The 12,892-nt window shown below is 51.9% G+C and overlaps 1 protein-coding gene across 7 annotated transcripts in view; it reads left to right on the top strand.

The window, feature by feature from the left end:
- Positions 1-12,892, top strand: part of ASTN1 (astrotactin 1) — a 68,423-nt gene that overhangs the window by 20,615 nt on the left and 34,916 nt on the right. For 5 of the 7 annotated variants that reach the window (XR_014957121.1, XR_014957123.1, XR_014957122.1 and 2 more), the window contains exons 2-8: positions 1,485-1,672; positions 4,828-5,221; positions 6,566-6,712; positions 7,147-7,266; positions 8,293-8,442; positions 9,402-9,569; positions 10,162-10,246. Coding sequence is in view for 4 of the 7 variants with exons in the window: in XM_021545972.3 (XP_021401647.1) it covers positions 1,485-1,672; positions 4,828-5,221; positions 6,566-6,712; positions 7,147-7,266; positions 8,293-8,442; positions 9,402-9,569; positions 10,162-10,246 (1,252 nt within the window). In the remaining 3 variants the exon portion in view is untranslated. The remainder of the gene's footprint in view (positions 1-1,484; positions 1,673-4,827; positions 5,222-6,565; positions 6,713-7,146; positions 7,267-8,292; positions 8,443-9,401; positions 9,570-10,161; positions 10,247-12,892) is intronic. The other 2 variants (XM_021545973.4, XM_085586659.1) reach the window with 1 other exon arrangement.

The following is a 12,892-nucleotide window of genomic DNA, read 5'->3' as shown; positions in this document are numbered from 1 at the left end:
CAGGACTGGCTTTTCAAAGGGGATCCGTGTCCCTAAACGCACAGCTCAGCAGTTAGAGGGAATTCCAAAAGTGCTTCTGGCTTCCTGGTGACTTAACTCTGGGTTTTGCTTCCCGTCAGCGTGGTGGAGTGCTCAGCATCCCTGTGCTGGGGACACTCCAAGTGCACTGATCACCGCCAGAACCACGGCCCGTGCTGAGCACAAACAATCTGCCAGGTCACTTGCTGTGGCTAATGTTTCTTTTGATTAATCAAATCAGTTTGGGAGGATGAACCTGGTTCCCGATGCAGATTTTGCCCCCCTCCCCACCTCCCCCGGCAGCCAGCTCACTTAAGGCAGCCTAATGAAATTAATTAACAGCAAATTTAAAATGTTGTTTTTCAGCGCTGTAATTGAATTCCAGTTTTCATTTGAAGGCAGCATGAAACAAGCAAAATAAAGATGATAATTTGCAAAGCGAGACGGGCGCCTTCCCATTGCCATCAATGGGGCAGATACAGGTGGGAAAGCTGTGCCTCAGTGGGAAGCTCGTTGTGTTTTTTCTGGTCATCCCAACAAAATCTGCTATTTTCACAAAAAAATAGCTAACAGGCAAACGGCAGGCTTGAGCTGATGGCTGAGATTGAGGTGGTGTGAGATGATGGTCAAGCTGATCTGGTCTGAGGGGGACACACTGATTAAAACAGTGCCCATCTCTCCTAGGGAGAGGTGCTGGTGTTACCCTGTCTTTGGCTGAGACCCAGCTGTAGGATGTCCCTGAAATTTTGGAGCCAGCCAGGTGAATTAGGTTTGATTTGGCATTTAGTGTCCTGGAGCATGTCTTCCCTCAGCTGCTCTTTCTGCCTGGGTGTCCTCTATGTCCACGACAGCCCAGCTTTGTCCATCTGTCTCACTGCCCCAGACTCTGGAATTAAAGGTACTCAGGGAAAATAGGGTTGGGCAGAAGCTGCAGGTACCTCTGCAGGTCTCTGGGCTAAGACCTGGGTGGAGAGCTGTAGAAAATGGCTGAAAACTGAAAACCTCTGAAATCACAGCCTGATTCACGTTTCACTGTTCACAAAGGATGGTAAATATTTTGTCTGCAATAATTTGTGATGTGGTCCCAGTGATCCCATGAAGCTGCTGTCCTGTACCCTGTGTTCCCAATGTCTGAAGCTGTGTTTAACACGGAGTGTGTGAGTGACACCTGCCCAAATTAGAGCTGGAACAACACTGCTGGATCACTGCTGTCAGTAAGGGCTGTCTCCCTGCACCCTAACTGTATTTTTGGAGAGGCCCACATCTGGATTATACCCAGAAATATGGTTTTACTCCCATTTAGCCCTTCATGTTGTGGATTGTGTAGGGGCAGCCATGATGCTGGCAGGAGGCGACTGGTGGGCGTGCATCCTTTGGTCCCTCCGCCCATTTTTTTGGGAAGAGGTGAACATCTCCCATGAAGCCTCTGCTCCCCATCTCCCCCTTGACCAGCTTTGCTCTTGCAGAGATCTCAGGCAACACGGATGACATCCCGCTGGTGCGCTGGCGGCAGCAGTGGCTGGAGAACGGCACGTTGCTCTTCCACATCCACCACCAGGACGGGGCCCCCAACCTGCCTGGCTTCGACCCCACCGAGGAACCCCAGACTGAGTCAGCAGAGGAGGAGCTGAGGATCCTCCACATCTCTGTCATGGTATGTGATGGGAAGGCAGCCCCTGTTTCGTTGTCCAGAAGCCTGTGAAAAATGTAGTGGCTTTTGAAAAGCCATTTATTTCCCCATCTGGCTCCAGCTGCCCTAGGATGGGGAACTGTGCCCACCTTTGGGGTGGTTAGGATGCCTGTGCACCCCTCTGAGTGCCTTCACAGGCTGCTTTAAAGCTCTCCCTTAGTTTGCATCACTTTGAAAATACGTTTGTGGAGAGCTTTTATCCCCAGGGTTCTGTGCTGTGAAGGTCTCACCCACGTTAACCCTGGGTTAATTCCCATGGACTCGTCAGGAGCCCTTTGCCCTGTGCAGGGTGCCTCTGCCCTCTGCCCTGTGTGTCACAGTGCCACCAGGCACTGTCACCACCACTCTTATCAGCGTCGCAGCCCCATGGTTTCATGTGTCGAGGTCGCACTGCAATACTCCACTCAGCTACACAGAGAGAAGGTTTTAAAGACAGAGGAGAAATCTGTAGGCTGGGGGAAAATCTGTGGTGTGTTGTTTTTGTTTTTTGGTTGGTTTTTTTTTTTTTTTGTTGGAAAAAAACTTGAAGAATCCTACAATTTTTTGTGCCACTGGAAGATAATTAGCTGGAGACAATGTGTTGCCGAGGCTGCAAACAGGCTGTTCAGCGGTGTCTACCCTAATAAGAGCTTCAATTGCTCTTCCAGATTGCAGCCCCAGGCCAGGTTTCTCCTCCATCATTTGTGCTTGATTAGTCTGAGGGAAAAAAAAATTGTTTGCAAAGCCACTCCCAAAAACATCTTGCACCGTTATCTCAATTTTACTGTCTGTTCCCAGCTGCTCCTAAGAGGGTGCATCACCTCTGGAGAGGCTGGCCCCACTGTGGTCTCGATCATCTTGGGCACTGCTGTGTCCCAAAATTAAGGCAGAAGTGCCTAGATGAAGATTTGTTATTGAGCTGATGAAAAGGATGTCTGCAGCTCACTGCTGTCATACCAAAATGTGCAAATGCAGATTGAGTCCTCCTCTGCCCCTTTTCCCCCATCACTCTCAGCTCTGTTCCGACAGCATCCTTATTTCCTGACAAATAGAGCCTGGCTTTTGTGCCAGGAGTCAGGCTCATGCGGCGTTTTCAAGGCTGATTTCCTTTTTTTTTTGCTGTGTGGTTGCCAAGGGAAGAAGTGTGAGCCAGGGATTTATCCATTGTGACCAAGGTCTGGACTGGACCAGGAGCACTCCCACACCCTTTCTGTGCAGGGCCCCTCTCCCAGCCATCATAAGGATGCTGCACTGGGGGCAATGAGACAGAATGGGATTTCTGTGCTCCTGTGGAGGGAAAACAGGGGTATGAGGTGGTGGTTTGACCTTCTCCAATAGACAGTAGGTAGGGGAGACTTCAGTTCTGGCTTTCATCCTCCTCACAGAGCCTCTTGAAATCTCAAGAGTCCACAGGCTGCTTTTCTCAGGGATAATTTCAGCTCTCAGACTACTGGGGCAGAAGAAACTAATTTTCAATGAAATAACAAGTCTCTTTGTGAACTGACAGCCACTGTCTGAAAAAAAATGAGTATACACCAGATTTGAGCTCCAGCTTGGTCTCTCCTCACCAACTCAGGTGCATGGCAGAGCTTGCTGGTTTTTAGGGGATTTAATGTGCATATATTTAATGTGCATTCATACTTCCTTTGTGAAGGAAAGCCAGGAATGCCCTGGAATTCCTCCTACCTGCTTGTCATGCCACCTGCAGGTGGACTTTCTCCAGGTGATGGAGAGCCATGACAGAGGAGGTCACCTCTGGTGGGGATGGAGATAATTCCCACTTATTTATGGATCACAGGAACTCATAGGGATTGGAGCATGATACAGAATTAGGCTCCCACTTTGCCACTAAAAATTCTGCACGACTATGCCAGGCACTTTATACAAAGGCATGTAGTGATGGAATTAGACTGATACAGAGGTAAGATATTGAGAAGAAGTTCTTCCCTGAGGCCCTGTCCCCATCTCTGGAAGTGTTTAAGGCCAGGTTGGACAGGGCTTGTCTCTGCTTTTGGCAAAGGCATTGGAATGAGGTGAACTTTAAAGTCCCTACCAATCAAAACCATTGTAGGATTCTATGGTTTCTATGATCCAGGACCAGTTTTCAGCTCCAGCAAGATTTCCTGACTTCCTGGCTGCAGGACTGCTGGTCTCCTGAATCACTGAGTTTGTTTCCTCTTTCTTTCTTTTTTTAATTTCTTTTTCTTTTTTGTTTTTGTTTTTGTTTTTAAAGGAAGTATGGAAGGAGGCTGGGAGGGTGCATCACAGCTCCATTATTATGGAAATGAAAGTGGGTTAAACTGTAATGGCCATTAAACTTCCTTTTCCAGCTGCCTCTCCTGCTTCTCATTCAATAATTCCCTTAATGTTTTATCCTAATGGAGCAGATTATTACTATTATTTTATTTTCTCAAGATCACCTGTTGCATAGAAAAGAGGAGGGAGACCAGAGCTGTGGATGGACTGAGCTCTTAACTGGCTCCACATGCTTTTTCTTGTTATTATTGTTATTATTCTTGGCAGATTGTGCATAAAGGGCCAGTTTGGGGCTTTCATCTCACCGCCCATTATCTGTGTACAGTGATGTCTTGCAGGAGGGTGATCCTGGGGACAGTGGCAGGATGGCAGGGCCGGGTGCAGTTTTGGGGTCCGTTCCTGTGGGACAGGAGCTTTTTCAGCCTCTTTCCCCAGACATGTTTCCCAAACAACACTTCAGTCATCTGCCTGTCTCAAGCCTTGATGTGTTCTAATCTGTGCTGCAGTTTCTGCCGGATACCCTGGGAAAATCTCCCAAGATTGAGAGTGACAGCACTGAAACCGGTTGGAAGTGGGTCAGAAAAAGTTGCCCGTAGGAGCATTTGCCTGGAATAAAGCTGATCTCTGTTTTCAAAGGCAGGAGAGTGAAACAAAACATGCTTTGCTTTAAATGCTGCTTTTTCATGCCTCGGTGGCGACTTCAAAGCCGGTCCAGCCCAAGGCAGGCTCCAGCTGGGTGCCCTTGGCCAGCACCGGGCGCTCCAGACTCTTGGTGATTGGGCTCCTCTCTCTCTTTGCTTTGGCCACTCCGGGGCATCCCTGGGGCCCCAGGGTACGGCTGATGGCAGTCCCTGGCTGACCCCTGCTCGCGTCTGTGCCCTCAGGGAGGGATGATCGCCCTGCTGCTCTCCATCCTCTGCCTGGTGATGATCCTCTACACCCGCCGGCGCTGGTGCAAGCGGCGCCGGGTGCCGCAGCCGCAGAAGAGCGCCAGCGCCGAGGCGGCCAACGAGATCCACTACATCCCCTCGGTGCTGATCGGGGGCCACGGGCGGGAGAGCCTGCGCAACGCCCGCGTGCAGGGCCACAACTCCAGCGGGACGCTCAGCATCCGCGAGACGCCCATCCTGGACGGCTACGAGTACGACATCACCGACCTGCGGCACCACCTCCAGCGCGAGTGCATGAACGGCGGCGAGGACTTCGCCAGCCAGGTCACCCGCACGCTGGACTCGCTGCAGGGCTGCAACGAGAAGGCCAGCATGGACCTCACACCAGGTGGGCTTGGGCCGAGCCGGGTCCTTTCTGGCTTGCGGGGATGATGGGCTCCAGGACGGTTTGGGTGGATGGAGATGAGAGAGCTCTGAAGGCTGCTCTGAGAATATCTGGTTTATTAGAGAGGGTGAAAGGCCCTGCTTGGAGTCACCAGACGTGACCCATGGCAGGCCCTAGGGCGTGAGGGAAGGGAGAGGCAAGGGGTAGAGGTAGATAAGAGGATGTTCCAGGAGAGGGTGGAAGTTCCAAGAGAGTGGGAGTTCCAAGAGGGTGGAATTTCCAAGAGGGTGGAAGTTCCAAGAGAGAGGAGGTTCCACGAGAGCATCTAGCTCCTCAGGGACCCCTTATCAGGGGGCTTCAAGGTGGGCTGGAACAAGACTTGGCCAATGGGGTCACAGATACCTGATGTTTTAGGGGAGGGTTACAGGTGTGTGATGAACCATACATTAGGGGTGAGGTAGAACATTCGATTTGACCTTTGGACCTACCTGTAGCATTGTTCAACCAGAAGGGGGGATTGTCTTCATCCTGGCTGTACTAAGGTTTGGTATCTCACAACTTGCTACCATTTCAATCTCTGTATTTCCTAAATCTTTTGCCAGGCAATCATATTTATAAGGCTTTCTTGTTTCACCTTCCCCAACACTGGCTTGTCTTCTCTCCACAGTTCCATGCATGTGTTTTCCCTGGAGCGTTTTCCTTGTTTCTCTGGGTTTTCGTTGGGTGTGAGGTGTTGGTGTTTCCTGAAGGCACGTCCATTGCTGGGAGACCTTACAGCCAGTGGGACATGGGTGGGACAACGCAGCTTTGTGGTTTCCACAGCCTGGCAGAGAACCAGAATGGCATTCCCTCCATGCTATCCCATTGTGACCCCCAAACTTCCCTTCTGTATCCCCAGATTTCTGGTGTCTTCCTCAGGTGAGGTTTTTAGTAGCAAATTTTACTTGCCATCAGTATGATTCGGAGTTAACACTGCCTTCTGATCAGCAGCAGGGGTTCTTTGAGGCTTATAACAAACCTGTTCTTTGGTCATATCACTAATTGAGCTGTCCAGCTAGAGCCTTCCCAACTGAGACATAATTTGGGAAGATCATAGTGTGGTGCCTGAAGCTCTCCTGAATATGAAGAAGTGCCCTGAGAGTCTGAGTTAAATCTCAGCTTTTGGCTAATTTGGTGGAGGTGCCAGTCCTCTTCAGGATGAGTGTGCCTTGGGGGCAGCTCAGCGCATTGGCTGCAGCACCTTGATCACCTCAGGATGATCTGGAGATGGATCCAAGGAAAACTTTCTCCCTCCCTTTGAAAAGTCTTCATCCCTGAAATGTTTTGCCTTCAATTCTTCCTGCTCAGGGAGCGACAACGCCAAGCTGTCCCTGATGAACAAGTACAAGGACAACATCATTGCCACCAGCCCCGTGGACTCGAACCACCAGCAGGCCACGCTGCTGTCCCACACCTCCAGCAGCCAGCGCAAGCGCATCAACAACAAAGCGCGAGGTAGGGCGGTCCCTGGGGTGGATGGGGTGCCTTGGGCTTCCACCCACCCACATCCCAGCCACCCACCCTCTCCTGGGATGGAGAAATAGGACCAGAGTGTGGAGACAGCATGGGAAAAAGGGTTTAGTTGGGGAGAAACGGAAAATGTGGTCTCCGCAAGGATGCAAGCGATGTTGGGCTGGTTGGTTGTAAAATGCAGATGGTGTTTGCCCCAGTAAATGCTACAGGATACTGGCACAGCCATGGGGAAAAGCTGCAAGGTAACTTGTGGTGGGGGTTCTGGCTGTGTGTGCTGGGAGGGGGAGCAGATGCTGTCCCTGCTGCACCTGGCAGATGGAGCTTCTGGTCTGTAGTGCAAGGCTTTCCCTGAAGGGTGGTGTAGGATGCCGAGGTTTGGGGTGGCACGGCGCCAACCCCTGCGTGACTACACTCAGTGTCCCCTGCAGCTGGCTCAGCATTTCTCAACCCCGAGGGGGACTCAGGGACAGAGGCAGACACCGATCCCCAGCTGACCTTCTACACGGACCCCTCACGGAGCCGGAGGCGCAGCCGAGGTGGGTGAGGAGCCATCCCCCTTGCCTTATTTGCTGTTGGTTCCCTGGGTTTGGAGTCCTTGCATTTTCAAAAAGATGGAAACCCGAGTGCAATCCCAGTGCTAGGGGCAGGCACCAGTCCCTGCTTCGCAGCAGGCTGCTGCTGCTCTCCGGTGGAGTTTCTCAGCAGAGGATGAAATATATTCTGATGTTTTGCTGGAGGCTCCTGCCAGGCACTGGGGTATATTAATGAGTAACACGCTTCAAAGGCTGGCCCGTGAGTTCCCATGCTGCTGCTCAGCGCCGTGCTCATACCAGCTGTACGTGCACCAGGGGATGGGGACAGCCTTGGTCCCCAGGCAGGAGGCTTGCTCCACTGCCCTGCTCTGTCCCTTTGGGAGGTTTCCTCTTCCCAAGAGGAAATTTAGTGTCTGTTTTTCCTCGTTGAACCTCGTTTGCTGGATGATGCCTTTTTTTATGGGAGTGGCAAGACTGGGAGCCATCTCCTTCAGCTGACGCTGAAGGCTCATTCAGGCTTTGTCTCCAGACAGTTTGTTTTCCACTCAGCTTCTTCAGCTGAAAGATTAAAAGTCAAAGACCTGCATGCCCTGAGCAGTTAGGGCTCTCTATTGCTTTTTCAAGAGCATCAATGAGCCTGTTGTCATGACAAAATTAACCCAAGTGAAGTGCCAAAAAGGAGTGGGAAAAATCAGGATACTGCATTTACCTTTTTACCTAATATCACTGCTCTGCTTTAAAGCTCTGCTGCTGCAAAGTTCTCAGCATGCTGCAGTGCAGGGTGTGGGAGAACCAGGGCTCTGGGGGATCAGGAAGATTTTGGTCGCAGCGGGAGAGAGGGATGGAGAGTCCCATGGCAAAAGCTGTTTCATGTTCTTCAAAGTCCAAAGTGATTCCATTTTATTCGATTGATGCTGAATTTCCAGGGGTCTGGGCAGGGTCTCTGCATCCCAAGGTCCCCAGGCTGCACCCAAAGATTTTCCTGGGTGCTGCAGGTGTCGGGTTTGACTGTGCTCCTGTGTTTTGCAGTGGGGTCCCCCCGAAGCCCTGTGAACAAGACCACGCTGACCCTCATCAGTGTGACGAGCTGTGTCATCAGCCTGGTGTGCTCTTCCCACATGAACTGCCCCCTTGTCGTCAAGATCACCCTCCATGTCCCTGAGCACCTGATTGCTGACGGTGAGCACCCCGTGGTCCAACCCACCCCTTCCTGCCCTGCTCCCTGAGGTTTGAGGGAGGAGGGGGGAATGGTGGGCAGGATGGGTGCAAGACAGGAGGGTCAGGTGTGGATGGAGGACACCAGCATGGGACAGAGGGGATGGACATGGGATGGAGGGTGGGGATGAGGGGAGGACAGAGGGGGCTGGAGAGGATGGGTCCATGACGGAAGGGACGGGTGTGAGATGGAGGGTGCCGTGCTGGGAGCAAGGGATGGGTGGTACAGGATGGAGGGATGGCCACGGGACAGAAGAGACAGACACAGGGTGGTGATGGCTGTTGTGGGACACAAGGCTTGCTGCAGGATGGAGGGATGGGCACAGGACAGAAGAGACAGACACAGGGTGGTGATGGCTGTTGTGGGACACAGGGCTTGCTGCAGGATGGAGGGATGGGCACGGGACAGAAGAGACAGACACAGGGTGGTGATGGCTGTTGCAGGACACGGGGCTTGCTGCAGGATGGAGGGATGGGCACAGGGCCAAGGAGATTATTGTGGGTTTTAGGGCAACAGATATGGGATTAAATGGACCATGACAGGATGAAGGGCATGGTGGGACAGAGGGATCAGACCTCAGTGTCTGAGGGGTGTGGGATGGTGATGGCTGCTGTGGGACAGAGGGGAAAGGCACAGGATGGAAAGAGCTGTCATGGGATAGAGAAGACAGCTATGGAGAGGGGCAGGGGCTGTCATATGGCAGACAGGATGGGCACAGGACAGAGGATTCCTTGTGGCACAGAGGGGACAGTGGTGGGACAGAGGGTACTTTCTCAGGATGGAGTGAATGGGCAGGAGATGAAGGGATCCATCATAGGATGGGGGGCAAACATCCCGGGATGGATGGGATGCAGGGGACCGTCGTGGGATGGAGGGGACAGCAGCAGGTCGCTGTCACTGACTTCCCTTGTCTCGGTGGCAGGAAGCCGGTTCATCCTGCTGGAGGGGAGCCAGCTGGATGCCAGTGACTGGCTGAACCCAGCACAGGTCGTCCTCTTCTCCCAGCAAAACTCCAGTGGGCCCTGGGCCCTGGACCTCTGTGCCCGGCGCCTCCTCGACCCCTGTGAGCACCAGTGTGACCCCGAGACTGGTGAGTGTTCCTGAGGTTGGGGTGTGTGGCAGCAGCTCTCTGCCCACAGAGAGCAGGCACGACTCTCCCAAGCATTTTCCTGGGGGAAAGCCTGTGAGAAGATCAGAGGAAAGAATGAGAAACAATTCTTATCTCCACTTGTTGCACCTGCTGTTGTGCACGTGTGGAATGTACCATGGGGACTTGTGTACCAAAGGGTGATTTCTTAATGGACACTGGATGGTGTTTGGATGGATTGACCAGTTAGGTCAGAGCTGAATTGGACTGGCTGGAAGGGTTACTGGGTTTCTTAATAACTATAGTATAATATAGTATAGGATGATATAATAAAGCAATTGATCAGCCTTCTGCAATCATGGAGTCAATGTTAATTATTACCCAACTGGGGGCCTGTGGTGACAGGGGTGGGTTTGTGAGCTCACCTCTGCCTCCCTAACCCAGCTGTGGTGGGAAGGTGCTTCCTCACTTCTTCATGTGCAGTAAGGAGCTGCTGGGTGTCCTGGTGAGGCTGCAGGCTGCATTTGGCAGGGAAGCCCATGGAAAGCCTTCCCATGTGTGTTCTCCCGTGTCCCTGATGTCCCTGTCTCCACAGGGGAGTGTCTCTGCTATGAAGGTTACATGAAGGACCCTGTGCACAAGCACCTCTGCATCCGGAACGAGTGGGGAACGAACCAGGGGTGAGTGCCCAGGCTTGGAGTGTGCTCACACGAGCTGCTGGGCTTCCAGAGCTTGTGACCACAGCTGTGGTAACTTCTGGGATGGCAGAGTCAGAGGCACCTCGGTGAATTGTAAGGTCAGCACACAGCTAGGCTCTGCAGGGCTGTGGGAGGCAAGGATTTCTGTTCTTTGAAATAATCAAGAATGATGTACAAGGAGCCATTGTCACATTTCAGACTAAACTCCCCGTGGAGAAGATCGAGGTTGTTCCTCCTGCCCTTGTGTGCACTATCTTGGGCACCCTGTGCTTTGTGAGGCTTTTGTTTTGCGTGTGTGAGGCATCAGAGGAGGGCTGAGGTCCCCACTGAAAACTGGGCAAATTAAATGCTTTGATACTGTGTCTGAGGGAAGAGAGGAGTGTCTGCTCCAAGCTTTACACACCAGGATATGGTAAAGGAAATTTTTCTGATGTTTCAGCAGCAATTTGGTGGCGGATTCCAAAAAGTTCCCATCTCTCTGTGACCCTCAAGGGAGTGCTCCATCTGTCCCTGAACACTGGTGGGTCTGTGACGTGCAGCTGGGGCCTCCCAGGAATGGCTGGGGCTGATGTGCAGAGAGCCAAGACATCCCCAAATGCAGAGGTCCCACGTGCATTGGCACCTCCAAACCCTCGTTTTCCCCCTTTTCTCACTGCACAGCTGGATCAGTGGTGGCCCTGCACGTGCCAGGATGCTCTCTCTGAAGTTATTAGTCCTCACAGTGGGAAGAGAAAAATCATCAAAGGCTGGGCTTGGCGTGCCCCCTGCCGCGTCGCTGCGCTGGGGGCTGGCAGCGGTGGGGGCTGGCAGCGCCGGTGCAGCCCCGCTGTGTCCCTTTGAACTGGGGCCCTGGGGAGAGCTCTGCTGCTCCATCTCCAGCCCCCCTCTGGTTTTTATAATTTTAAAGGTGATTTAGCAACTAAACGCAGCGTGGAGCACCGGCTGTGTTGAACAAGTTGCTGCTCTGGGTGCCCTGAGCCGGGGTGATGCTCGTGGCACAGGTGGCCCCACGCTGGGGATGTGCTGTGGGGTGTGGTGATGGTCCCCAATCCTCTGCCAGGGGTGGGAAAGTATAGGCAGAAATACAGCTCCTTGTCCTGTTTGTCCCCAGTGTCCAAGAGGAATGTCCCCAGCTCCTCTGTGAGGCACTGAGTGATGGGCTGGGGCGTGGGGGGTTATTCCCCTGCCAGGGATTTGCCTGTTTTAGGAGGTGTCATGTTTAGGAGTGTTTCACAGTGGGCTGGAAAGAGCCCACAGCCACCCATGGCCACGTATGGTTTTGGTGCCAGCCTCTGCCTCCATCAGAGCAGTGTGTTTGCCACCACCTTGCAAAAAGCAAATTGGCAAATAACTTTGACCATTGAGGCTAGTAATAAAAATGGATAAGCACCGTGGAGAAGCGTTTGCTTCCTGACCCTCTGCTTTTCCTTTGCTCCTGAGTGTGGGTCTGCAGCTTCACACTTTTTTTTCATGCACATTGCTCTTCTCCAGCTTTTTTCCTGATTTAGCTGCTTCACTTTCTTAAGGCAAAGTGGAGAAAAAGATTCTGCTTTCAGGTAAATTGGGAAAAAAATATAGATGTAACTAGCAGGAGAGAAGCCAAGGGCGAGAAGGATCAATGCATTCCTGAAGGCTCTGGACCTGTTTGCATCTCCTGACCCAGCTCTGGTGTCAGCAATGCCCACCTGAAAGGTGCTCAGGACCTCCCCTGTTCCTCTGGGGGATTTGGGGCTGCTTTTCTAGACCTATCTGCAGCCTGATGCTCCCACAGGAGCCTTTTCTCTGCCTCTTCTCCTGCAACAGGATTCATACCTGGCCGGGGTACATCTTGTCTTGTGTTTCTTCTTCTATACCAGAGTTGGCTATGACAAATTATGTGCAGCATTTCTGAAGTATTTTTCTGTTTGGGGCAGAGAAACCTGGCAGTTCTCTTTTTCCCCAAGGTGCAACACAACCCTAGACCATGGTGGGTTGTCAAAGTGCTTCTGTCCTTCTCTGGGCTCTTGAGAAGGCTTCAATGCTGCAGTGTCTCCATCCCTAGAAAATTCTCTCAAGCCTCTTGAAACTGGAGTAATTTTGTGGTTTTTTTTTTTTCATTGAACTTGTCAGATTTTTGCTTCATAAAATGTTAGCAGCTGAAACCACCCTTCACCATCCCTACCTGCAGCTTCCACTATTTTTAGGGGCTCTTGAAAGCATGTTCACACTAAGCATTGTGATGCCGAGGGCAGCTTGGTGTTTAGTGAGATATTCTTTTTTTCCTTTTCTGCTATCTGTTCCTGATGTCCAGGTGCTTCTTAGTGCAGCTCTGCCTGGAAGGGCTTGTGATGGTTTTGCATGAACTTTTGGCCTCCACAAGGTCATGACTGGTGAAGTCTCTTTAGCCTAGGAGAACCATCTTGTCAGAGGCTGTTTAACTGAATAACTTGTAGCTGTAAGCTTGTATTTATGTTTTTTGGAGTAGAGGTGAGCTGCTGTGCTGTCTTTTGTTGGGCCCATCAGCTCACTCCCAGTTTCAGCCCAAGCATGTGGTCTGCAGGCTCACCTGAAAGAGATGTCTGCAAATCTTCTGCTCTCTCCCCCATCTCAAGGTGAGATCAGCTGTGCCTGAAACATTTCTGACTACTG

This window comes from Lonchura striata, chromosome 8, assembly GCF_050655825.1.
Source record: "Lonchura striata isolate lonStrDom1 chromosome 8, ASM5065582v1, whole genome shotgun sequence".
Taxonomy (NCBI): Eukaryota; Metazoa; Chordata; class Aves; order Passeriformes; family Estrildidae; genus Lonchura; species Lonchura striata.
The sequence above is the reverse complement of the archived record's forward strand: the minus strand, read 5'-3'. Positions and strand labels throughout refer to the sequence as shown.